The sequence below is a fragment of the Pongo pygmaeus genome, chromosome 8 (assembly GCF_028885625.2).
Source record: "Pongo pygmaeus isolate AG05252 chromosome 8, NHGRI_mPonPyg2-v2.0_pri, whole genome shotgun sequence".
Lineage (NCBI taxonomy): Eukaryota > Metazoa > Chordata > Mammalia > Primates > Hominidae > Pongo > Pongo pygmaeus.
Window position 1 is genome coordinate 100,670,767 of NC_072381.2, and position 25,605 is coordinate 100,696,371.

At 44.3% G+C, this 25,605-nt stretch overlaps 1 protein-coding gene across 39 annotated transcripts in view; it reads right to left on the bottom strand.

Annotated features, from left to right (window-relative positions):
- Positions 1 to 25,605, bottom strand: part of SORBS1 (sorbin and SH3 domain containing 1) — a 249,691-nt gene that overhangs the window by 75,575 nt on the left and 148,511 nt on the right. For 24 of the 39 annotated variants that reach the window (XM_054503068.2, XM_054503067.2, XM_054503035.2 and 21 more), the window contains 4 exons: positions 23,473 to 23,617; positions 18,996 to 19,025; positions 11,899 to 12,071; positions 10,101 to 10,164 (listed from right to left, as the gene is read on the bottom strand). In XM_054503068.2, the coding sequence (XP_054359043.1) occupies positions 10,101 to 10,164; positions 11,899 to 12,071; positions 18,996 to 19,025; positions 23,473 to 23,617 (412 nt within the window). Of the gene's footprint in view, positions 1 to 7,494; positions 7,558 to 7,884; positions 7,960 to 10,100; positions 10,165 to 11,898; positions 12,072 to 18,995; positions 19,026 to 23,472; positions 23,618 to 25,605 lie in introns of all 39 variants that reach the window. The other 15 variants (XM_054503061.2, XM_054503049.2, XM_054503056.2 and 12 more) reach the window with 2 other exon arrangements.

Here is a 25,605-nt window from a genome sequence, read left to right on the forward strand (position 1 = left end):
CACTGCACTCCAGCCTCGGTGACATGACAGAGCAAGACTTTGTCTCTAAAAAAAAAAAAAAAAAACAAAAAACAAAAACACTTGTTTCTTATTCAGTGTCGGTAGAGAAATCTCACCCACGCCAGGCTAACACAGGGCAGGGGAGTCTGTGAACAAGTTTTCATTTCTCTCAAAGGGTCCACAGGTTCTGATATGTGGATTTCAGCTCATGAACTTTTAATAGGACAAACAAGTCATACAGATTCATCCGAACAACTATAACATAGGACAAGTTCTAGGGCTTGTAAAATCCATTATTTTAATTTTTGATGCTTGTCTTGTAAATCTAATGGAAGAATATTTTACCTCAGCTTATGAATAAAAATAATAATTGTAGCTCCCATTATTAAGTGACTAACAATGGCTGGTAATTTACTAATGTCATCTCACTTCAACCTTGCAAAAAACCAAGAGGAACTAAATACCTCATTTAACAGACAAGGAAACAAAAGCCCAAGTAGGTTGAGAAGATTTGCCCTTAGCTGCAGAGTGAGATAGACAGAGCAGAAATGGATTTAAGGTCTTTCAGATTCCACTTCCCTATGTCATCTAGTAGCCCGTGACAGAGACGCCTACTATGTTCTTTCACCCCAGCTTCATCTGCCCAATCCCGGGAAAGCTGAAAGACTGGCTATTCTATTACCATGTTATTATGGAAGAGGCAGAGAAAGATGTCGTCTTGAAACTCAAGGCATGCACTGCACTGTTGGCCGGGCCAATTTCCAGCCCCTGAAGCCTTTGCCCGATTTTTGCATCCCCTCGCCCTCAGTGATGTTAAGCAAGTTTTCTGAGTTGCCTCACATTTCTAGTTTTCCTCTTGCTGGTCTCCAGGGACAATGGATAACACTGAGTCACTCTTGCTACACCTTCTTTTTTTTTTTGAGACAGAGTCTCACTCTGTTGCCCAGGGTGGAGTGCCATGGTGCGATCTTGGCTCACTGCAACCTTTGCCTCCCGGGTTCAAGCAGTTCTCCTGTCGCAGCCTCCTGAGTAGCTGGGACTACAAGCGCCCGCCGCCACCACGCCCAGCTAATTTTTGTATTTTTAGTAGAGACGGGGTTTCACCATATTTGTCAAGCTGGTCTCGAACTCCTGACCACAGGCGATCCACCCGCATCAGCCTCCCAAAGAGCTGAGATTACAGGCGTGAGCCACCGCCCGGCCTCTACACCTTCTATTAATAGTGGCTGCTCCTTGCTGCCTTCTCCTGGGAGGCTAAGTCAACACTGGGGAAGATGGGTATGCAGTTAGAAATACCAAGGAAAAGGAAAACAGTGTAAGGAGCATGTCTGCATTTCTCCACACTAGAGCCAGCCAAATGGGACAAGTGTGCTCAACATAGTTAAGACACGTTAAATGAAATGTTTCTCAAATTGTCTATTACCTAGCACCTGAAGCTCTGCCTTCAGTATTTCTCCAAAGGCCCTTTAAAACAATGCTAGAGTGGGCTCAGCTGTGCAGAAATCCTGTGGTTTCTGCTCATGGTGGAACCACATGCTAATTGTGCTCCTCAGAGCTCCAAGCAGCAGACATCAAACCTTGGCAGCAACACTCAGACCTTCCTATGCCAGTGATTTGCAGGAAGCTGTAACACTGCACGGGATTTACACAGGGTAAACAACTCACTTAGGCCTCTGAAGGTCCAGCTGGGCTCTAATGTTTACACAATGATTCTTCTCTGGGCTTTGGCAATCTGTCCTTGGTAGCTCAATTTGGGGACAGCCACTCTCCTACAACTGCCAGGAGCCACATAATTGCCTTTTCAACCACAATGACTTTAAATGAGCTTCCAAATCACTTTTTGTTCCTGTTTCTTTTTCTTTAATTTATAAAAATCTCAAAGACAACTGAAGAAAGTACTGGTTGAAAGTTGTTCTAAAAAACTGCCTGACTGAAATGGGAGGATGAGCAAAAATCATTTGTATAACTACTTGCCTATATCAATTAAATTTCAATTTTATGCATTTCTCAGGCCTTTAAACTTAAAACAATTTTCCAAATATTAATGGCTCATTTTTGACACAATCTTTCTTCCATTGCTCAACCTAAATCCTCCTCTGGCTTTACCCCTCACACTTAGGAAGAGAAATGATAAAAGGGTAAAAGATAGTCATACACGACCCCCATGAACAAAAATAGTAGTCAGGGGAAAAGACACAGATGTAGAGTTGGGTACTGAATCTGGGTGGGGTGGGAAAGGAAGAACAAACAAAAGGGCAAGGACGTCAGGAAGCCCAGAGAGCTTGGGGGAAAGCATTACAAAGCTGTCTACGTTTTAGTTAAAGGCCATCAAGTTCTTTTTTTTTTTAAGAGACAGGGTTTTGCTTTGTTGCCCAGACTGGAGGGAGTACAGTGGTGTGATCGTAGCTCACTGAAGCCTCAAAATCCTGGGCTCAAGTGATCCCCCTGCCCTGACCTCCTGAGTAGCTGGGATTACAGATGTGGCAATCAAGTTCTAAAGAATGCAAAAAAAGACCAGGATAGGGTGTACAGTGGTTGTAGAAGACATAGAGAAAAAAATAGAACTCTGAGGAAGAGAATGAGGTGGAGCAAAATATAAGTTAAAGGAGAAAGTTTGGGAGAACCATAGGGTTAGAAAAAGACTCACCGTCTTCATCTGCTATCGAACTCCTGGGCTGTGAAGGTGGAAAGGGAGTAACTGCTACTGTTTCTTAACTATCCCACAGGCCAGTCAATGGCTTTTGCACTTGCTAGGCAGAGATCTCCTGGGAAGCTCGCGTTAGGAGAGCGACTCAGCCCCTCCCCTGGGCAGTACTGGGCTGGAGTCTGGGGCAGGAGGCACAGATCCTGGCCAAGCATCTTCACAATAGAATTATTTGCTTGAACTCAAGCAAAACAAAGCTATCTTACAAATCCTGTAAGGCCAGTAGAGAATTATTTTAACTCAACTACAGCTGTGCCCGAGAAGATGAGCCTCTTTAAATCCTTGCCTTAGTGCAATCTCTTCTAGAAATGAGGAAGAAGCACTGAGACAGACCATTTTGACACCACAACCTGGGGATGCCTAGAGGTGGTGTCTTGAGTGACATCACCAAGAGGTGGCAGTGGCCACCACCAGCCTGAAGTGGTAGAAGAGACATCGGAAAGCATGGGAAAAAAGCTGGTCTCTGGGGCTTCACCTGGACTCACCTTCCCATTGACACGGTCCAGGAGGTCCTCACAGGCCACGGACCATGAAGTAACATACCAGTTATCTGGTTTTGCTGCAAATTCTGAGACATTATTTGAAAATATTTTCCCTCTTCTTGACATCAAATGTGCCAAGTGAGCCAACATCATTTGGGCGTGTTCAGAGTAGGGGGCGCTAATTCTGTAAAATCTGCATTCTCCATTCTCATCCTATATCCATATTCCCAAAATTGCGTCTGGCCAATTTTCTTCATCTCTTTTTGGGGGCTGGGAAACAGTCATAGTTCCCCATCCCAGTGGTTCTCAATCCTGTCTGTCAATCACTTGAGGAGTTTTCCTAACTATATATTCATTTTTTTTTTTTTTTTTTTTGAGACAGAGACTCACTCTGTCACCCATGATGGAGTGCAGTGGTGCGATTTTGGCTCACTGCAACCTCTGCATCCCAGATTCAAGTGATTCTCTTGCCTCAGCCTCCCAAGTAGCTGGGATTACAGGTGCCTGCCACCACGCCCGCTGGCTAATTTTTTTTGTATTTTTAGTAAAGACAGGGTTTCACTATGTTGGCCAGGCTGGTCTCGAACTCCTGACCTCAGGTGATCCACCCACCTCGGCCTCCCAAAGTGCTGAAATTACAGGCATGAGCCACTGTGCTGGGTCCCTAACTATATATTTCCAGGCACCATCTGGGAGGTACTGGCTTAGCAGACTGAGGCAGGACTGACTCAGGGGAAGCTGAATGCCTGGAGTCGGGTACCAGAGAGCCTCTGGACAAGAAGGGGACAACCAAGAACACAGAGTCAGGAAGGGGAAAGGAATCTGCAGGGCAGTATAGCAGCGTGAGTAAAAGCCTATGTTTACAGAGCCCCAAACACCTAGGTTTGAATCCTGGTTCTGCTACTTACTATGTAATCTTGCATATATTACTTAATCTCTCTGAACCTCATACTCCTCATTGATAAAATAAAGAGTTACTTCATGGGGCTGCTGGGAGAATGAAAATGAGATAACAATAGTGATATATTCAGCACAGAACCTTGTATGTGGCAAGGGCTCAATTAATGACAGCCACATAGTCACTGAGGTGGTGGTTATGTCATTATAAGACTATTATTATTAATAGGATTACCACTCTGGGCTGCTGAGATGTTGGCCACCACACTGCTGTTCCTTAAAGCAGCAGGGGAGAAGGTGGGGGACTGCATTTCTGAAGCTGTTTCTGCACAGTTTGCCCCCTCCCTTCTGCTAACATCTCTTCCGTCCCATAGACAGCAGTCTCTAAGATTACAAAATGATTAAAAGTGACTGCCCCTTCTTGGAATTTCCAAAGTTTTCTTTTTTTAAAAAGAACATTTTAACCCTCATTGACTGAGACATGATAACTCTATTTATAGTCTAAAAGTCTGGCCAGAAGTTTGCTTTTTCACTGTAGCTGGGGGAAAAAAGAAGGTTGCTAAGCCAGCATAAACAAACTTTCACACAGTCCCTTACTATTGAGGAGGATCAGCTTTGAGATCTTTAGAAATGTATTTTTTATACCGTATAAACAACTAGAATTTAGATAGAGATGGCAGCCCTTAGGCTAGGCTTTGATAGGTTTATTACAAATGATTCTAGTTCCAAATTCTGAATTAAAACCAAACAAAAAACCCCAGCAGTAAAAACAAATTTCTCCCCAGGAGAGAGACTCTGGAATGATGGCTCAGATTTCTCAGTAACGCTGTTTCTTAATGCACATTAACATCTGTGGGTAGAGCTTCCACTCGGTGCTGATCTGTCTTGAATGCCTTTCTTTGAAAGGCATACATCTTTCCTATGTTAAGAAGGATGTGCACAGAGCGCAGGGCCACCTATCGGGGAGCACAGGGCTGGAGCAGCACCACGGACAGGGCTGATGAGGCCCTGCTGGAGCTCACAGACAACATGAAAACCACAAATCAAGGATCAAGAAATCCAGAGACTCTCTTGAAATGGTTTAAAAAAAAAAAAAACCCTCAAAACCAAAAATCCTGTGATTATTTAAAATGATCTAGCTCAAATGTTTCCTTCACTTGTAAGAAGCCTTGATCTAATTGAATACATCAGTGATCTATGCCTGGATATGTCATCTAGGCAGGAGTGGGGGCGTGAGATGGAATTTACCCTATTTTTAAAAGATCTCCAGGGAGGATGTCTTTTTAGAAACTTGTGTTAAAGTCTAATTATCTTTGCTATTAATAATTTTTTTATGTCCAACCTAATTTTTTCCTTTTTATTCTTTAAGACTATTTCTTCCTTTCAGTCTCTGAAAATAAAAAAATAGTTAAGGTTTGCTTCTAAATTATATGTGATAAGTTATCATGACATCCCTTACTGTTTATGCCTCTATGCAAAATAAATCCAGTTCCCTCATATGCTAGACTTGATGCATGCCAAAAATCAGACGTGATCGTCAGCAGGGGTTGCTAGGTGTGGTGGCTGATGACACAGGAGCTCTGGCTGTGCAGCCATGAAACCCTGTCTTTGGACCAACAGCCAAGCTGACTTTGGAAGCTGTGGGTGCTGCCTGAGGCAGGCCTAAGGCAGTCTTCCAGTCTGATGGGAGCCACTGTTCCTCTCCACAGGATTTCTTCAAGTGGGCCTTCCTATGCCTGTGTCCGTGGGATACTGTGCCTTCTGCACACTCTGTGCTTGTTGCCTTGAAGGAAACTCTTATCTTGCGAGTTTGGCTGGGTTCGCAAGTCCAAATAAAGCACAAATTGAAAATTGCAACTAGTCAAAATTACTCTGAAAAACTCCCTAACTCAACTCAGTCAGTTGTTTCTTCACCAATGCTTTTGTGTGGTAATCAGCACCATTAGACAGAAAAACTGCACTCTCTACACCAAATAGACTCTTCTTGGCCTTGAGGAAGTCACTGATCAGAATTAAATTATCAGCTTTTAGTTCTGTAAGTCTGGGTTTGTTTGGTAGACCTTTCTTTTCATTCAAAATAGGCCCCAGGCATGAAATGGTTGGAAACCAATTACTGGGGCATAGGAGAGACCAAAAATGGCCTATGGTATTTTAACACATCCCAGTGTGTCATCTCATATATGACTGATCAATAAGAGTTTGGTGAATGATTGAATGAACAACTTTACCAATGATGAGAAGGGCTGAGAGGGATGGTCTGCTGAGCAGATTAGAGCAGAGAAGCATCAAGATTGTGGCACTGGCATTCATCCCTAAGAAAGAACTCTGGCTCTACAGTCCAAAGCCTTCACTCACCAGTGTTTTCCAGGTATTACTGAGGGCCCACTGTGTGCCAGCAAGGTTTTCTGTGGCGTTCTGGACACATGCTCTCACAACCGCCCCCACACTGGACACAGTAAGCTGAAGTGACCTTGCTGAACTCTCTGTCAGATGGGAGCTTCTGAGGACGGGGTACATGTCCTATTACTTCCAACGACAGTGCCTGGCACACAGCAAGTGTTCAATACTACTTGAATGAATGAAGTTCAGAGCACTCAACATCTCATCCTAGAACAGTATTTAACAAAACTTCCTCCTCCATACCATATCTATTCACCCTCTTCTGGATTACTCATCCAAATCAGATAATCCCTGCTATTAGGATAATTCTCAAGATGTTGCCCCTAACTCACATTTTAGAAACTTCCTTGACACTTAGACTTTTTCCCCAGAAATAATATTTCTTAGACACAAATGTGGCTGTCTTCCCCAGCAGGTACAAATTCCTATCCAGCTCTTTCATTAAATGTTTACCAGCTTAGCTAAAACCCTTATTTTCAAGAAATGTCATCTCCCACTATGACTGAATCTTATACCTGGATACCTCTTTAGCAATTCCCTACCAAAGAGAGATACCCTGAGGTCCCATGAAAAGAGTTAGTTGCAGGCATGAGAACCGGGTAATTTTCCTGTTGATGGTTGCAGATCCACCTCCTGCCCACCCACTATAATGACTCAGCTTCCCTGAGTCACTGCTCAACCACCAGCATCAGGTGACCACCTCAGGTACAAAGCCTTGGGCAGTTGGGTAAAGGCAGCTTTGACCAGAGCCCCACATGTTCAAAGCATTATAACTAAGCTAACACTGGCTACCCCGTTAATCACGTAAACCCTAGGGAAATAGGACTAAAATACCATCTGGATAGACTCCGGTGATACAGTCAGCAAGGAGTGAGACACCACCACAAAACACAAGGTTAGAGGGAAGCAAATGACGGGGAAACAGCCCTTAGCCACCAGGCAAAACCCCAAGATAAAAAAGAAAGTAGCAGCACCAGTACAAAGAGAGGCACACAATTTTCCTTTAATTACCTTCAGATTTAGGACTAGGAGTAGATGCAGGAAACTGGTAGGTGGGAGTGTAAGGATTGTCCTCTGTAGCAGAGAAAAGCAGTGGATTTTGAAACTATCCACCAGGAAGTAGAGGAAGTGACAAATCCCAATTGACTCTTTCGAATGATTGATTACCTATTTTAGTGTTATTAAAGCACACGGGCATCACACTTAAAAATAGATTAATGAATTAGAAAGGATTTAGTTATTTTAACATAGCACACCATGCAAATGAGTGAAATAAAATTTTCACCAGCCAAAAACGACTATGAAAATAAAATCTAAAAGCCCAAATCTTAGGCCTACAATGGAACTATAAGAATTAATTTAAAGCTCGGACAACAGATATGCTGTCTAAGTTTATGGTACCTTCGGAAGTTTGCTGGATTTCAGGAAGTTCAGGGAATTTGTACGTAGGGAAATAAGGGTTTTCTTCAGGAGTGTCTAGGCAGAGGAGCAGGTTTGGGAGAGAGAATAGAGGAAGATACAAATGGAGAGAATAAACGAGTAGGAATCCACATACAATTTAGGCTCCTTGAATTCTGGAACATACTAAGCTTCACTAGTGATATGAAAGAAATTCAAACTGCTTTTAAAAATCCCGTCCTTTTGCCTGAATTACCGAGACACATCGAAAGAGACAATACCATTACTCTTCTTGGACAAAGAATTGCCATGAACAGGCTCCAATGGGCAAGAAACATTTAACATAAAGCATCAGGTTTTTACTTTTGATAGGCAAGAAATATTAAGTATGATAATAAATAGTATGTAATAAACATGCTATCCTAACATGATTTTTTTAAATCAAAGCTTGTGTTGTGGACATTCAGCAAACAAGTAGATCATTAATTTTTCAAATATCTTTGCCTACCATTAAGGCAGGTAGTTTTGTTTAGCACCTACAATTAGCTTAAGAACTATAACATGAGAAGACCAAAGCTGCCTGTGGGGCAAAATTACATATTTTGCACATTTACATGCATTAATGTCTCTGCAATTAGGCTTCCAAAGCTGGGTCTAAAGGCGAGAGAGTCACAGATTGCAAGACAAAATGGGCAGTGACTTCAGGAAGTGATGAGTGGAGCTGACTCCATCTGATCACAGAAATCCAAGCATAGTTTCACCACTGTGACCACGCTCATCCACCCAACCACAGTGGATTTACTCTTCACTGGAAATGCTCCAACACCTCAATATTTAGAGCACTTCGATATTTAGAAACAGTTTGAACAGGGGCACACCCAGGTTCACTTTGAACCCAGCAGTAGTTAATTAACAGTGGTGTTAGCTAGCATCCGCAGCTCATCAGAGAGATTGGGCTTAGGTGGGAACACTGACCAGAACACTTTCTCTTTGCCTTCATGTGTCATCCATGCCAGGCAGCCAGACTGGATATGGGTAAGGGGAAGGGCAGGATGCTCTGCCCGTGGGAGAAGTGGTACCCTTCCCACGGTGCAGCTACATCCCACCTATCAGCTGACTGGTGGCACAGGCAGCAATGGGAGCCGGTGGGGTCATGTCCTGCCCAAGCACTGGCCTGCGGTTCTCCATGCTGGGTCACCTGCTGATAGCCCAGCCGGCATCTAATTTGGAAGCGCTGCTCTTTCAGCTTGAGCGGGCTCTGGTGTGTCAGCTCCTGACTGACTTTCAGGGCTACCTGCCAAGGGCTGGCTTTCAGCTGGGGAAGATTATTGTTCATATTAACACAGCCTGAGAGGCGTACTATGCATTCTACTTCACAAGGCCAAATGTGTTCTCCTTTAGACCCTGTGACATTCTCCGGAGGAAGGGAAGCAGAACAAACACAGAAAGGTACGTGATTGGTCCAAGGTTTACCCGAGTGCTTGGGGGACTCAAACCAGGTGAGAACATTTTTTTTTGGAGACAGAGTTTCACTCTTGTTGCCCAAGCTGGAGTGCAATGGCACGATCTTGGCTCACTGCAACCTCCGCCTCCCGGGTTCAAGTGATTCTCCTGCCTCAGCCTCCAAGTAGCTGGGATTACAGGCATGTGCCACCACGCCCGGCTAATTTTGTATTTTTAGTAGAGATGGGGTTTCTCCATGTTGGTCAGGCTGGTCTCGAACTCCTAACCTCAGGTGATCCACCCGCCTCAGCCTCCCAAAGTGCTGGGATTACAGGCTTGAGCCACTGCGCCCGGCCAGAGAACAGTGTTCTTAATTTCCAGTTCAGTGCATTCTCAACTCACTCTGCCCACAAGGCAGTCATGGGCTGACACACGGAGATATACCTAAAGCTGGAAGCAGGTGGGTGTTGGAGCTGCTCACATCCCAGGCAGACAGATGCTGGAGCACAGGCAGAGTGCTGGGCTCAGCCTGCTGCATTCCACATCTGGGAGGAAGGATTTGAGAGCAGATCTCAAATTCCACCTCTGAGGCAGGCACACAAGTGCTTCCTCCCTCCTATGCTCTGAAGGTGCATGGCTGGGCTCAGGCAGACCAGTACCTAATGAGGTCCAACTGCAGGACCCAGTCTTCTGGCATCCTAGCAAAGTGAGTTCAGGCCCACAAAACGTGTATTGGCACATAGCACAGCACAGCTTCTACAAATGAAAATCAGTACCTCTGTTTAGTTTGTGTATCTGTTTAAACATAGTCTTGTACCAGTCTTTTGATCTCTCAGTGTTCTGTAGAAAAACAAAGAGCAAAATTAAATGAATATCTTGACACATTTCAGACTTCCTATGATTTCAAAATCAAAATGGAAAGTAACAATATCTGAATTCAAAACTCAGCCACATTTATCTTTTTTAAAAAGGCAAAACTTTTTAGAAAGAGAAAAACCAAGGGTCCCAAACCTCAATCTGCAGGGTAATATTTGGCTGAAAGGATACAGATTTTGAAAACAGTGGATGAGGATACACTTGAAAGGTATCCATTTTTAAATTTTTAAAATTTCACTTTTAGATAGAATCTCTCCGTATATAGACTGTGCCAAACTGAAGGAAAGTCTCCTAGAAATATAAAAGACAAAGGATATTTGCTTATCATACTGTTTCCTCAACCATTCTAGATTATTCAACAGCAATGTATCCGAGTCACCTTGCATAGGGCCAGATTTGGAATGCATACATTAAAACATAACTCATTATAGCATCCACTGCCAGAGTTTTCACCCTAACCACAAAGTTGGAATGGCTGGGCTTTTTTTTTTAAGATAAAAATAAAACAAGGAAGGTGACAGATAGGTGGCTAGATATTTTCACTCCCACTTTACAGAAGAGGAAATGAGATACAGAATGACAAAGCGAACTGGCCAAAGTCACAGAGCTGATGAGAAGGTGAGTGGAAGGGCCATCCAACGCGATGGTTAGGGGTAAGGGTTTGGGAGTCAGGCAGACCATTCTGTCACCCACAAGCTGTGCAACCTTGGATGAGTAACAAATCCCTCTGAGTCCCCGCTTCCTCATCTATAAGATGGAAATGATATTAGTATCCATTACTCACTTGGATGAGTGATGCTTAAATGAGATAATGTACTCAGCAAATGGTAGCTGTGATTTCTCTTAGGAATAACTCTCCTTCTATATTACTACTTAGGGCCAGAGAAGAGTTATTTTGAGGCTTAGTCCACTGTGGTTTCTATTGGCCGCTTCCAAAAGGACACATTTTTTAAATGGAAATCACAGTGGAACATATTGCGGCAATGGTCTAGTAGACACATGGAAAAGAATGGAATTCACCCAAATCCAGTTCCAAAAGTTGCCCAGCTTTATGTTAAATGTTTCTTGCCCATTGGAGCCTGTTCCCTGGAATTCCTTAGGGCCTGCAGGACTGGCAGGCCTGTGCTGCCGGGGAGAGCTGGGTCAGGGATGCCATGAGACCTGCTCTGTCCTGGAGGCTTGGCTGGTGGAATCCATTCTGAGGTTCCCTTAGTGTTCCCTACTCACTTTGGATGACACGTGATCTCCCATCCAGGGAGATCTTCCTGAACCTGTCAACAGGGACCTTGGGCCTCACACTCTCCCCAGGATTCTCTTACCCTGGACCAGGAAATTCTCAACATGCTCCACACAGAGCAATAATGAAGGAAGACTGCCCATAACATTGTCCCTAGAACACTCACATACTCAAAGCCTCTGAAAAGTTCTACAGCAGAGAAATCTCTCTGACTTGGTCCCACCCAGCTTTTCCTCACATTTACTTGACCACGAAACCCTTTATTCATAGGACTTATAACATCCAACACCCACTTTGGGAAAAGCTGTTGTACACCAAGTCTGGAGCACAGCTTCTGGGGGATCTGGCACTCATGGGGCTTACAGAGACGATGGTGTGATGGGGTTCACATGTACTCAGAGTGTACACTTGTCACAGCTTAAGATGAAGCCTAAGAAGGACCTCTAAGTCAATAGACATACCCGGAGTGGGATGCCCACTTCATCCATGGAAACATCGCTTAAGTCCTGAGTGCTCTTCACCACCCGCCTACTGTCATCCTTTGCTCTTTTTTCAGCAGCCTTGCCAGGTGAGGTGGGTTTTTCCTGGGTTGGTGCTGAGTCCTGCTCTCCCACTCTTCTTTCTGAGACAGGATCTGGAAATGAAAAGCAATTGTTAGCTGAAGCTCTTTTGGTAGCTGCAAAACAAAACACTCCTGAACAGGCTAGCTGGGGGGAAGCGTGTCTGCTAATTCTCAACTGGAATTAGTTCTGCTTAGAGCAGGGGTCAGCAAACTTTGGCCCATGGGCTGGTTTTACTGGAACACAACCATGCCAATTCCTCTACATATTATTTATGGATGCTTTTGAACAACTATGGCCGAGTTGAGTAGCTGTGACGGAAACCATATGGCCTGCAAAGTCTAAAATATTTATCATCTGGTCCTTAAAAAAAAAAAAAAAAAAGGCTTGCCAACAGTGTGATCAGAGCTTTGCAGAGGTATGCACATCGTGCTCTGGTCAACTGAGTAGTTCTGACTGTTCTAGAAATTAAGGAGCAGGTAGAACCACAGGATGGGGCTAAACATTACTTGAAAGTTTTCGATTCCTCTTGAGGAAGTCACTTAACTTTTCCATGCCTCAGTTTTCCCATCCAAAAACAGGGATAACACTTCTATTGGCAAGCTCACAGCAATGTGGTGAGAGGACTTATCAGGATAACTTATGCCAAAGTGTTCAGCAAGCTGTACATTGCTAAGTATACATTATAGATTATTTTTGTTCAAGATGGGAAGATATAGAGCACTAACAAAGATACCGCATATGACCTAAGATTATAAAATTACTTAATAGAATCTGGCTTCCAAGCTATGACATTTATTTATTGGGCAGACATTGCGCTCTGCCTTGTGGACATGAAGGTGAGCATTCCAGAATCTTAGCCTTCAGGGAGCTTACAGTCTAGTGGGCAGAAAAACCAAGTGAGCCAGCAATGAGAATGCAGGGTGACAAGGGCCGATTCTCAGAAGAGAAGCCAATCAGACTCACAGGAAGTGAAGGGTGCTCCAGAGGAACAGCTTAAAAAAATGCTTGGGGGCCTCTGGACTACTGAGCTAATTATGTGCCAAGCAATGCACTAAACTCTTCATTTACATTCTCTCATTTTATCCTCCCAAAGATCTATGAGGAAGAAACTATTATCGCCTTTTTTTTTTAATAGTTAAAGGATCAATACAAAGAGAAGTTAAAGTACCCTGCCTGTGGCCACACAACCAGCTCATAGCCAAGCTGTGATGTGGCCTAATGTCCACCTGACTCTAGCAGTCCTCTCTGAACCACATCCTGTCTTGCCTCTTTCAAAGGTGGTACCAAGGTTTCAAGTCTGGAAGCCCGGCCTAAGCCAAATGGAGAAGTTAGAATTGGGTTAGGAAAGGGAGGGCGAAATGGCTGCTTCCACTTGGACTACGGTAACTTTGAGAAGACAGCAAGATACTCAAGTAGGAATGCCCTAGAGACCCCTAGAGGAAATATGGAGGGGCCCAGGTGAGACACCCTGACAGGAGTGCAACTTTGGAGGCATCAGCCCAAAAGTGATGGCTGACGCCAGGGAGATGTCAGAGCTCAGTGGTGGACAGAAGCAAGGCCAGAGTAAAGTGCTAAAGTCATGCATGGAAGGACACCACAGTTATAGCTGCAAGGCAAAAGAATCCCCAAAGTGATGCAAAGTCATCCGAGGGACAGGAGATGAACCAGAAAAGTATACAAGGTGCCACTGAACCAGGGAAGACAGAACTCCAAGAAGTGGGTGGCTAAATGTCTCAAAAGAAAAAAAAAACACAAAAAACCCAGAAATTGAAGCAGAGGAGGAGGCGGCATTAGATTAGGCAAGAGAGAAGTCACAGGAACACTCTGAGGGAGCAACTTCAGGAGGGCAGTGGGGGTGGGTGCCAGATTGCACAGAGGGTTGAAGGTGTAAGCAAGAAGTTGGGGGAGTGAGTGGGGAGTTCAGCACAGAGGAAGGAATGTGCTAGATGGTAATTCAAGAGGTCAAAAGATTAGGGGCAAAAAGGTTTAAGCTGGCTGGGTGCCACGGCTCAAGCCTCTCAACATATCAGGAGGCTGAGGCAGGAGGATTGCTTGAACCTAGGAGTTCAAGACCAGCCTGGGCAACATAGCGAGACCCCATCACTACAAAAAATTAAAAAATTAGCCAGGCACATGCCTGTTGTTCCAGCTCTTGGGAGGCTAAGCTGGGAGGATCTCCTGAGCCTGGGAGTTCGAAGCTGCAGTAAGCCATGATCATGCCACCACACTCCAGCCTCAGCAATAAAGCAAGACTCTGTCTCAAAAAAAAAAAAAAAAAAAAAAGTTTAGGCCAAGGGAACCTAAAATCCTATCAGTGAGAGTGAGACCCAAGAGGTAAGGATGAAGGGCATCAAGATGTGCTGTGGCAATTAGTAAGTGCTCAGTTAAAACCTGCTTATTGATTGACTGTGGACAGGTTCTCGTCTTTGAGAAAGGAAAAGGTGCAGACTGCTGGCTGGGGAACTACACTTGGGTGAAAAGGAAGAATGTGAGGACACATGCAAAGTTGTGACAAAGTCAGAGATGTCTGTGAGTGGAGGAGACGCTGTAGAAGTGGGGGAAACAATGACTCCAGCATGCTCAGGTTTTACAACGTTCATTCTCCTCCATGGGGTCGTGACTGCCCACATCCAAATGATTTCTAAGCTTGGTAAGTGCTTCAGAAAGCCTGATCCCTGGCGTCATCACCGTCAATGTCAAAGGATGTTAAGACCAGATTGGCTTTATGGAATGAGTTCTCATGCTTCCAGAAAATTCCAACGCCAGGCCAAGGACTTGGCAGGAAGCCTGGAAGTGTAGAGGGATTTCGAGTTACCCAAGCCCACCCTTAATGCGGCTCTGCTGAACATTCTCCTCCCACCTGGAAAGGCCTTCTGCCGAATGTCAGCAGGAAGGAGCAGATGAGGCTGAGTTCAAGCTCAGTCTTACATGGTGCTTTAAGATCACGGTGAGGATCACAGACATGCCATACTCAGGGTCAAGGCAGGTGACTCTAACAACAATCACATTCGACTGCAAAAATCAGGCTGACAGTCCATGGATTTCACCTAAAGCTGTCAGTGTCCTTTTGATCTACAAAATTTAGCCCTGAATTGTTTTACTCGAAAGCTTGTGGTCATGTGACTCATCACTGAGTGGATTTCAATATACAGAGAGCCCCTGAAGAAAAAGTGTCACTTTATATAATGAAAACCCAAAGTGACACTTAACTGTACCATGCAGGTGACAGGGCCAGGTGTTGACATCCATATTACAATGAGGGCTTGCTATTTTCTCAGTAGGAAAATGCTGATCCTTCACGTGACATCCTGGGGGCATTTCTTCCTAGTCTTTTTTATTTTTCTAATTACACAGGGTCTTGTTCTCTTACCCAGGCTGAAGCGCAGTGGCATGATCATGGCTCACTGCAGCCTTGACCTCCCTGAGCTCAGGTGATCCTCCCACCTTTGCCTCCCAAGTAGCTGGGACTACAGGTGTGCGCCACCACACCTGGCTAGTTTTTTTGTATTTCTGTAGAAATGGGGTTTTGCCATATTGCCCAGGCTGGTCTCAAACTCCTAGGCTCAAGGAATCTGCCCACCTCTGCCTCCCAACTGCCCGCCTCTGCCTCCCAAAGTGTTGGGATTACAGGTGTGAGTCACTGTGCCTGGCCCCAGCTAATTTTTTGTATTTTTTTTTTTATAGAGACGGGGTTTCACCATGTTGCCCAGGCTGGTCTCAAAGTCCTGAGCTCAAGCAATCTGCCCGTCTTGGCCTTCCAAAATGTTGGGATTACGAGTGCAAGCCACTGCAAATCTAGCCTCCTTCTAGTTTTATACTGTGCTTTAAAAGGGAAGGTTCTGGGCCACTAAATAAATGACAATATTGACAATCTCAGATGGGGCCTGTTTGCAGGAGGTGGGATAGCTTCCCTTTTCTTCACACTGAGAGCTGGTGACTGAGGATTACAGCAATGCTCACACTTCTCTGCAGAAGAACGATGGCCTCTCTACACCCTACGCCAGCCTCTCTCTCCCAGCCCTTATCTTATTATCCCATCTGTCTCCCCAAGGGGACTGAGAGGTACCTGAGAACACCATGTAGGCTTCATTCCCAGATGACTCTCCCTGAACATCAAGCCTCATGGAGACTCAACAAAAATCTGCTACAGAGAGGGAGGCTGGCAGCCCTGGAGTCCCATCCCCATAGGTGATGGCTAAGCCTTACTTGCTCTAAGAGACTAGAGAGTGCCAACCCAGCCAGCCCTCTCTCTTTCAGGAGCTCCTGAACAAAGCAGTACTACTTCTTTTAAAGCATAAACTAATATTTAGTGAGCACCTACTTTAGGCCCCATTCTATCAAACATCATCAGCGGATCTGTCCCAAAACTCAGGGAAAGCGATAGCATCAGTCTTATTTTAGAGCCAAGGAATAAGCCTGAGCTGCCAGCACGGTGGAGCCACCCTCACTTTTTTTTTTTTTTTTTTTTTGAGACAGAGCCTTACTCTGTCACCAGGCTGGAGTGCAGTGGCATGATCTCGGCTCACTGCAACCTCCGCCTCCCAGTTTCAAGCGATTCTCCTGCCTCAGCCTCCCAAGTAGCTGGGACTACAGGCACGTGCTACCACGTCCAGCTAATTTTTGTATTTTTAGTAGAGACGGGTTTTCACCATGTTGGCCAGGATGGTCTCCATCTCTTGACCTTGTGATCCACCTGCCTCAGCTTCCCTAAGTGCTGGGATTACAGGCATGAGCCACTGTGTCTGGCCCACCTTCGCATTTTTACATGTCTTTTCCCAATGCACAAAACATCCTCCTCATTCCTGTCACAATAACACCTCCTCCAGGCTGGGGCAAGGATTACCACCCTTGTTTCCCATATGAGGAAACTGGCTTAGAGGGATGAAGTCCAAGAAGAAAGAGCTAGGACCAAACTCTGCATCTCCTAACGTGTGGCTGGAGACCTTTTTCATCTATTTTACCCTTCTTTCAAATTCCCACCAACAGGAAGGAGCCCACAGGAGCCACCTTCTTTTTTCAGCGCCACCACTCTTAGCAACCTCGGCTGGGGCCAGGGAATGAGGTGGGCTGGAGAGTGGCAGCTGGAAGAGGGACAGCCAAGGGCACCTTGAGGTCAACCACAGCCTGTCTTGGTCTCAGAGCCAAGTCCTGATAAGGCTGAGAGGGTGTGAGAACCCCATGTCCTCCCCACCCAGGCTCGCCACCAATCACAGAACAGCAGTGGCATGAAGTTGCACAGAAATCATGTAGCAGCTGTTCGGAAAACAGTGGCTTTTGTTATCCACCAATCAGCGATTCTGAACCCTGACATTCATGAGTGTGTGCAAATCCATAGAAATCATGTGCACAAGTGCACATGTTTACACGTGTGAGGCTTTTTTTTTTTTTTAGAATCAATCTATTGCCTTCAATAGCTTCTCTCAAGGAGTCCATTAAAAAAGAAAAGTTATACACTGTTGCACCACACTATTAGCAGCTCAAGGGCAGCACAGTTCCCTGATGTAGCCTCAGAGTCCCGCGCCGTGCAGGATACAAAGGAGGCCCTGAATACAATGGTAAGTGAACCCACAGAGCGCCGCCTGGTAACAGGAATGCACATCTATCAAGCCATGCATCTATTAAGCAGCAGCTCAGTGCTGAGCTGTTAATGAGCAGAATCTCATCTGATCGTCACACCACCTGGGAGGCACTACTGCTTTCCTCACTTGACAGTAAGAAAATTGAAGCCCAGAGACTTAGACAACCTGCCTGAGGCAGCACCAGACCCAGGATTCAAAGCAGAATGGCTACAGGAAGCCACAGGAAATAGCTACACATTCCCCTTCCTGGGTTCCCTCCCTACTCTGAAATGGTCCCAATCCTACACACTTTATCAAGGGGTGAGCTAATTATATTTGTATATGTCTGATTATATTTGCAGTCACTCCCCACCATTGTCAACTCTTGCCACCTGCCACACTTAAGTGTGGTCAGCACAGAGGGCACCATTGGCATCACCAGGGAGCTGAGCAGAAATGCACATTTTCTTGGCCAGGCACAGTAGCTGGTGCCTGTAATCCCAGAACTTTAGGAGGCTGAGGGAGGAGGATTGCTTGAGGTCAGGATTTGACACTAGCCTTGGCAACATAGTGAGACTCCATCCAGCTCTACAAAAAAACTTAAAAATAAACTAGCTGGGCATGGTGGTGCACACCTGTAGTCCCAGCTACTTAGGAGGCTGAGGTAGGAGGATCACATGAGCTCAGGAGTTCAAGGCTGCAGTAAGCTATGATTGTGCCACTGCACTCCAGTCTGGGTGACAGAGCAAGACCCCGTATCAAAAAAAAAAAAGAAAGAAAAGAAAAGAAAAGGAAAGAAAAAGAAATGCAAATTCTTACCCATATCCACCATTAAATCCAAATCTCTAGGGGGATGGCCCAGGAATCTGAGTTTCAACAAGCTCTTCAGGAATTTCTGATGCCTGCTCAAATTCAAGAAGCAGTTTTCTCACACTGTCTTCTGGGCACTGCTGGTCTGAAGGTTCTCACCTGGACCCACCACCCCAGGGGCATCTACTGGCATTTGGGCTTGCCACCCAAAAAGGAGAGAACTTGCCCATATCTCCCAACCCCTGACTCCTCACATCCAGAAGGGAGACAGAAGCAGCAGAAAGATGACCTCTTCAGAGAGGCCTGCCATGAACACTGCATCTAAAGCTGGACTCCTGGTTCTTTTTAACCCAGAACATTCTGTTCTTACCCATCAAGGCCCTTATCACAGTTCCATGGGACATGTTTACTAGTGTGGCTCACTGGTCTGGTCTGTCCACCACCCTGCAAGCTCCAGGGAGGCAGGAATTATGCCTATTTTCATCATCTTGGTAGTCCAGCAACAAAGAGTCTCCCCAAGACATCAGAGGATCTTGGAAGATATTGCTGATTGAATATCGGGCGGTGACCGGAAGACGGTTTCAACAGGAACAGGGGTTAACACATAAATAAATATTTCTCACCTACCTGAAAGGCTACTGAGTCGTTTTTGCTGTTCTGTGATAAAAGAACACACAGTGTAAGTAAGATTTATACAGCACATAGTAAGACCAAGAAGCCCTGGCATAACTCGTTAGGATCTCAACCCTGAGTCCTCACTGTCCTCTGGACATAGATGGTACAATGTGCATGCAGCCAGCTGACTGCAGGGGTATTAGCGTGGCTCCCATTATGCCAGTGTGGTGTCTTCCAGCCCGCCCCGCTTCCAGATCTACACTAGGATTCAGGGGACTGCCACGATTTTCTAGCTGTTTACATCTTATCTCAAGATGATTCCATCATAGAAGGGAATCCACCCAACCCTCCAGCTTCAAGTGAGCAAGGCCTTACATGACCCCAGTCTCGGTACCTTTTGAGGGAAATGTAATTATAATCACAACCATGACAGTGACCGTCTCCTGAGAGCTTGCTAAATGCCAGACGCTGTTTTAGCACTTTTGCAAATAACACTTGTAAACTTTGCAACAACTCTACTAGTTGGGTACGATTATTCTTTCCTATTGTACAGAGGAGGAAACGAAGGCCTGGCCTTAGTCACTATAGTAATCTGGCTTGTCCAGAGTACAAAAGAAATCCTTAGAAAATCAGCAATGGCCGAGAAACTTCAGATAAAGGGCACAAATCACTCAAGATAACACCGAAAATCAGCTGGATCTAGAACCTGGATCCCTGACTCCTAGTCCAGAGTTCATTCCAATTCTAGTCATCAAGACCTTGCTGGTCCTTGGCATTGAAGCGTTATTGGTTTCTCGCCATCCTGGGCACTCATGTGGAAGGGAAGCCACATCTCCTTTGTGGAGTCCTATGTGTACGTGCTATGAGATGAGAGCACAAAAATGACCTTTACCTTCCACAGCTGCTAAATATAAAGCAGCCACATAGATAAAAATAGAACATTTGCCAACCCATGGGTACTGTCATCATTCCCCTTGGCTGCGTTCCCACCCTGCTGCTACAATCAGTGTGAACCAGAAGTAAACAGTGAGCAGCCCAGGAGCTCACAGCCTGGGAAGCGGTGCCTGGCCACCTCTGCCACGTGGATGAGGTTCGTACTGGCTGAACACGCAGAAGCCCAGTGCAGCTCTGGCCTCAGCTCTGCCAGCAACTTTCAGATGACAATGGCGCATTCACTAAACCTCTCGGCCTCAGTTTCCTTGTCTGTTATGTCAAAGGGCCCTATTGGTACTAAGGGGACCTACGGTTCCCACACACTACACTGAAGGCTGCTGAGCTCCAGCTGGCAGAAGTGAACATATTCCACTTAAAAGATCATGTTGCCAACATGGCGAAACCCCATTTCTACTAAAAAATACAAAAATTAGCCAGGCGTGGTGGCACACGCCTATAATCCCAGCTACTCCAGAGGCTAAGGCATGAGAATTACTTGAACCTGGGAGGCAGAGGTTGCAGTGAGCCAAGATCAGTTCATGCCACTGAACTCCAGCCTGGGTGACAGAAAAAGACCCTGCCTCAAAAAATACATAAATAAATAAATGAAAAAGACCATGTTGGCCAGGCACGGTGGCTCATGCCTGTAATCCCAGCACTTTGGGAGGCCAAGGCAGGCAGATCCCTTGAGCCCAGGGGTTCAGGACTAGCCTAGGCAACATGGTGAAACCTCATCTCTACAAAAAATATTTAAAATTTAGCGAGGTGTGGTGGCACATGCCTGTGGTCCCAGCTACTGGGACCACAGGCTGAGGTGGGAGAATCACCTGAGCTTGGGAGGTTGAGGATGCAGTGAGCCATGACTGCACCACTGCACTCTAGCCTCAACAACAGAGTGAGACCTTGTCTCAAAAAAAAAAAAAAAAGACTATGTTGTCTCCAGTTTTGAGGTGTGAAATGGCCTTTCTTTCATAGGATGACATGCAACACAGATAACAGTAGCTACTTTCTAGTGGTGTTATTTTAAAGCATTAGAATGAAAAACCCTAGGGTGATCCCTAGGCTGCTTCATGTGTCCATAAGTCTGGGAACCTCTGAGCTCTAGTTCTTAATGTGGTCGGTGGGCCAGTGGCACTGGTATGCCTAGCAAGCTCGCTGAAAATGTAGAATCTCGTCTCCTTCACCCCAAACATTTGAGGCTGAACCTGCAAGTTAACAAGACTCTCAGGATCCGACACACATAGACTGAGAAGCCCTAAGCAAGGGGACCCATGCACCTCTTTTCATCCTGAGAGTTTTCCGATTCAAAGCCTCCCTCCCAAACAGATGGTAAGTGATTCACCTTCATACCCATGTGGTGTGAAAACTCAGGAAAGAGGGGGAAAGGGCTGTGTTGTTCACAACCATCAGCGCCAGGCCAGAGGCTCAGTGCCCCTCTGTTTCTAGTAGGGGTAAGCTGGCTTGGAGAGACAGGATTATTGCCACACTACGCCCTGGGACAGTCTAGGCAAAAAAAAAAGGGTGGGGAGGGAGGCATTTTTTAGGATGACAAAACTAGAATTCCAGAAGTAGAGTAAAGTTATTCCCTCAGGAGACTTTGCAATAATTGAGAAATTATTTTTATGGGTACTGTTTATGAAGCAAAGCAGAGCTGCCAGGTTAGGCAAATTCCAAAGCAATGCCAAAAACACTTGACCTAAACCTCATTTATGATTAGTAATACGGGGCTGGGCCAGTGAGGCTCTTCTATTCTCAACTCTTCCTGCCCCACCTGCTTAGTGAACATATGGTTTTGCTCTTTATGGAAATCTATCATTTAATTCCAAAAAATGAATGTCATTACTTGTATCCTTTTCTGAAGGATGTGTGTCTCAGGCTGCAGAATTCTGATTTTTAAACCCAAGGGCAGGACTTGGACAACAGAGAAAGGCAAGAACCAAAGGCATTTGGGTAAATAAAAGGAATCCATCTATTCAAGGAAGAAACAAAAAGGAACTACAGGCATTTCTGTGCCCAAAGATGTCTCACTAGGTGTCATCAGAGGGACTTGGCAGAAGCAGCTGACATTACACTTGGCATTTCCCAAAAACCAAGTTGCCTTGGGAATAAATCCCATTTTTAAAGAAACTGCCTGTCCTTCTGGGAACTAACTTAATTCTGTTTGACTGAATTTTTTTTTTAAAAAATACGAGTCACAAGGAAGTTCAGAGAAACAAAATTTCACTTTGTCCCGCATTACAGACACTTTCTGGGCAAGGAGAGCCACTGCCAGTAAGGGGCATGGCACTGCTGAAGGAGAATGGGCTCCTGCATGGTTCCGTGTGGGAGCTGGGGCCCTTTTTTCAAGAACCCAGATTCATGGGTGAAAATTAATACAGGAGCCACACATAGTGAAAAAATAACAAAACTACTAAAACCACCTTAAGATTTTAGTGGAAAGATTTGAAGTGAAAGAAAATGTTTTATTCATCTGCTTTTCAAGTTAGAAGCAGGAAACAGAAAAACTCTATTTAGTATGGAAAACAATTAAAAATAGACTCCAGTCCCATTCTCATTCAAATTAATGCAGAGAGGAAGGGGGAGGGGGGAGGAGTGGAGGAAAACTATGAAGTCAGAGAGCACAGTCAAAAGGAAGATGTGAGCTCTGAACAAAATAATTAAACCTCCACTGTTATCAGAAATTCAGACTAACGAGCCCTTTCTACATGAGGAAACAGCTTGAAAACCTTACATTTCATGCTGCAAAGGACTTTTGTAAAGAGAAAGTTTATTCCTGTATGGAATTCCAAAAAGGAAAGCTTGGGATTTAGAAACATCGTCTGGAATTTTAAAGCAGAAGGGTCAACATATACCCAAAGAACTTCCGCTTCACCCCACCTCAAAGCTTCTCTGCTTTCCAGAGAAGCAGAAAAACCAACCAGAAGCAGTCAGAGACACTACAGAAAAGAAACATGAAAACTCTAAGCAGAGCTGCCTAGAGCCACATAGTATAGAGACAAACAGCTGGCAAGAATGAAGGCCAGTGAGTCTTCAAGAAAAATTCAATAGTCTCTGTTTTCAAGGTACAAAAACGTGTTTTACATTCCAGAAGATTTTCTACATAATATGTTTTCTTTTTTAAATTTGATACTCAAAATTCTGCTCTCTAAATTTCATTATGTCAAATAACTAAATCATTTAAGATGTTACTTAAAAGAGGTATTATTGTACCTAGATTTTCAAAGTTAAATCTCTATTACCATCAAGAGACACAAACTTTTTCCTTTCTCCTTTTTTTGGTGTTATGATTTGAAGAAGACAACCATGAACACCCAAGAAGTGCAACGAACCCAGCTTACTTATTCAGACACCTGATATCACCTCAAATCAGGGGCCTCTGTCTGTCTGCTGGGGTTTATTTTATGGGCCACAAGAGTGAGTAACCTGGGGCAAATGGCCTTGGGAAACAACGGGATTTGTGAAAATTTCTGTGAAATAACAGAATTTCTGACCCAGGTATCATGGAATAGCTATGTTGATTCCAGTGGGCTGGGAGTGGGGCACAAGCCTCTCTTACCTCGATTGTGTTGCAAGAGCACAATAGTAGGATTGACAATTGTTGTGGAGGGATAGGCGGATGAAGGCTTGCTAACTGGTGGAAAGACTTGGGAATCAGTTCCAATAAGTGAAGAAGAAACTTCATTTAGTAGAGGACTGGAATCCTGAAACGAACAAACAAACAATGTAACCAACTGTAAATATAAAAAGCTAGTGTTAATGTTTTTTAAAAACAAGAAATTTAAAGCTTTACAATGATCTTAATTATAAAAAGAAATGCAATCAATGACATACATTGTATCATTAATTCCAGTTCGAAGTTTAAACCGGAATGCTTATTCTCTTTGTTGGTATTAGTATGGGGCGGAGGAGAGACAGACGGTGAATGTTACTGCAAGTCTCAGCAACATCATTCATTAGGTCCACCTGCTAACAGTTGTGGGTCAATCTGGTTACTGAAAAACCAAATTCAAATCCAAGTAGAATAACATGCAAAACCCATGCAATTCCAAATGCGATCCAAGAACAAGAGCTGGTTTAATTGGGAAAAATCAGGGAAGTTTAGTACACTGTACAGAGAAATGTAAGACAACATGAGGACAAGAAGACATCAATGTAAGAACAGGGAGGAGTTGAGCAACAGTTTTTTCAGAAAGCTACTCTTAGCATCAGCATCACTGAGCAATTTTACTGATGCTTGCTTCTGAGATTTGGATATTATCCTATCCTACTGTGACATTTTTTTCACTCTAATATTAAAGTGACAAAGATCCCTAAGACTTGTGAGAATCCTGACTTTAAAAACCTGAGGGCTCTGCCAGAAATACCAATAAAATTATTAATACTAACATCATAATCTGTATAGTGGGGATGATGCCAGTCTTTTAAAACAAAATAAGACCCCAAAAGGTACTAAGAATATTTAGACAGTTTCCTTCATGATATCTATACATTTCTATTTTTGAGTTTATAAACCATAAATTGAGGATGCTCTTCTTAAAGGGCTTTAAGAACAAGATTTTAAATAGTTACTTTTGAAGCAATAATTATCTTGAAGCAATAATTAAAGATCAACTCCTGTGAACGTACCCACAAGATGAGGGCCACCCCCTCACTCACACCTAGCCCAATGCCCTGCAGATAGCAGGTGCTAGTAAATGCCACGTGAATGACAGGCGGCATCTTTCAGCAATGGTGTGTCTGAGCAGATGTTTGTAGCAAGAAAACAAATGCTTATCAAAAGAGAATATGGGCATCAGCACCCGGGACAGCTCCCAACACACAGTAGGAACTTCACAACACCGCCTAGGTCAGTCTATCTCTTCTGAAAGTCCGCTAAATAGCCTCCGCTATTTAGTTATGAGGGGCAGCTCATGTCATGAATAAAACCTTTTCTCAAGACTTAAGAAGCACAGTATGATTTTATACAAAAGTGCCTCACCTTGATTCCTCCATTTAGAAAGTGAAAAATAATTACACTTTTCCTAATTTATCTCCAAAGTGATATAATTATGATAAATGACGTATCATTAAAAACTGCCTGAATGCATCCAAGAAACACAAAGTATCAGGCATACAGCTCTTTAAAGTATAAATGCCTAATGTTATGTTTGGGTGGATCATATGAGCATTAAGCACTTTACAAATTTTATTTTGTGTCTTATTTCTGGAACATCACAAAAACAACTATTGATTAAAATAACTCAAGTCAATTAACATGACTTTTATTCTTCCTTCTTTCTCTCAACTAGCTACAGATGGAGCAGGCATCAGCTCACAGCTCAGACACCATCCACAGAGGCTCCCCCTCTTGACAGAGGAAGAAGAGAGGAATCCAAGTAGTTTCCTTTTTCACCTGTTACCCAGGGCCAAACCCAAAGCTTGATGGCCAAACTGAGGTCCTTCTGGGAGGTCTACACCAGGCTGATTAGTCAGGTTTGAGAAATCGAGGACACTGTCCCAATGAATCTGTCCTGGTACACCTAAAACCAACTCAATATGAAAACCTAGGTCTACACAAATAAATTATAGAATACACAAACTACTCACAGTGGTCTATGAGGACACTAAACATAAGACACCTTACCTGCTACTCCAGGCAAACATAATCTGTGTCAAAGGGAAGATGCCTGAACTCTCCAAAACAAGAGTG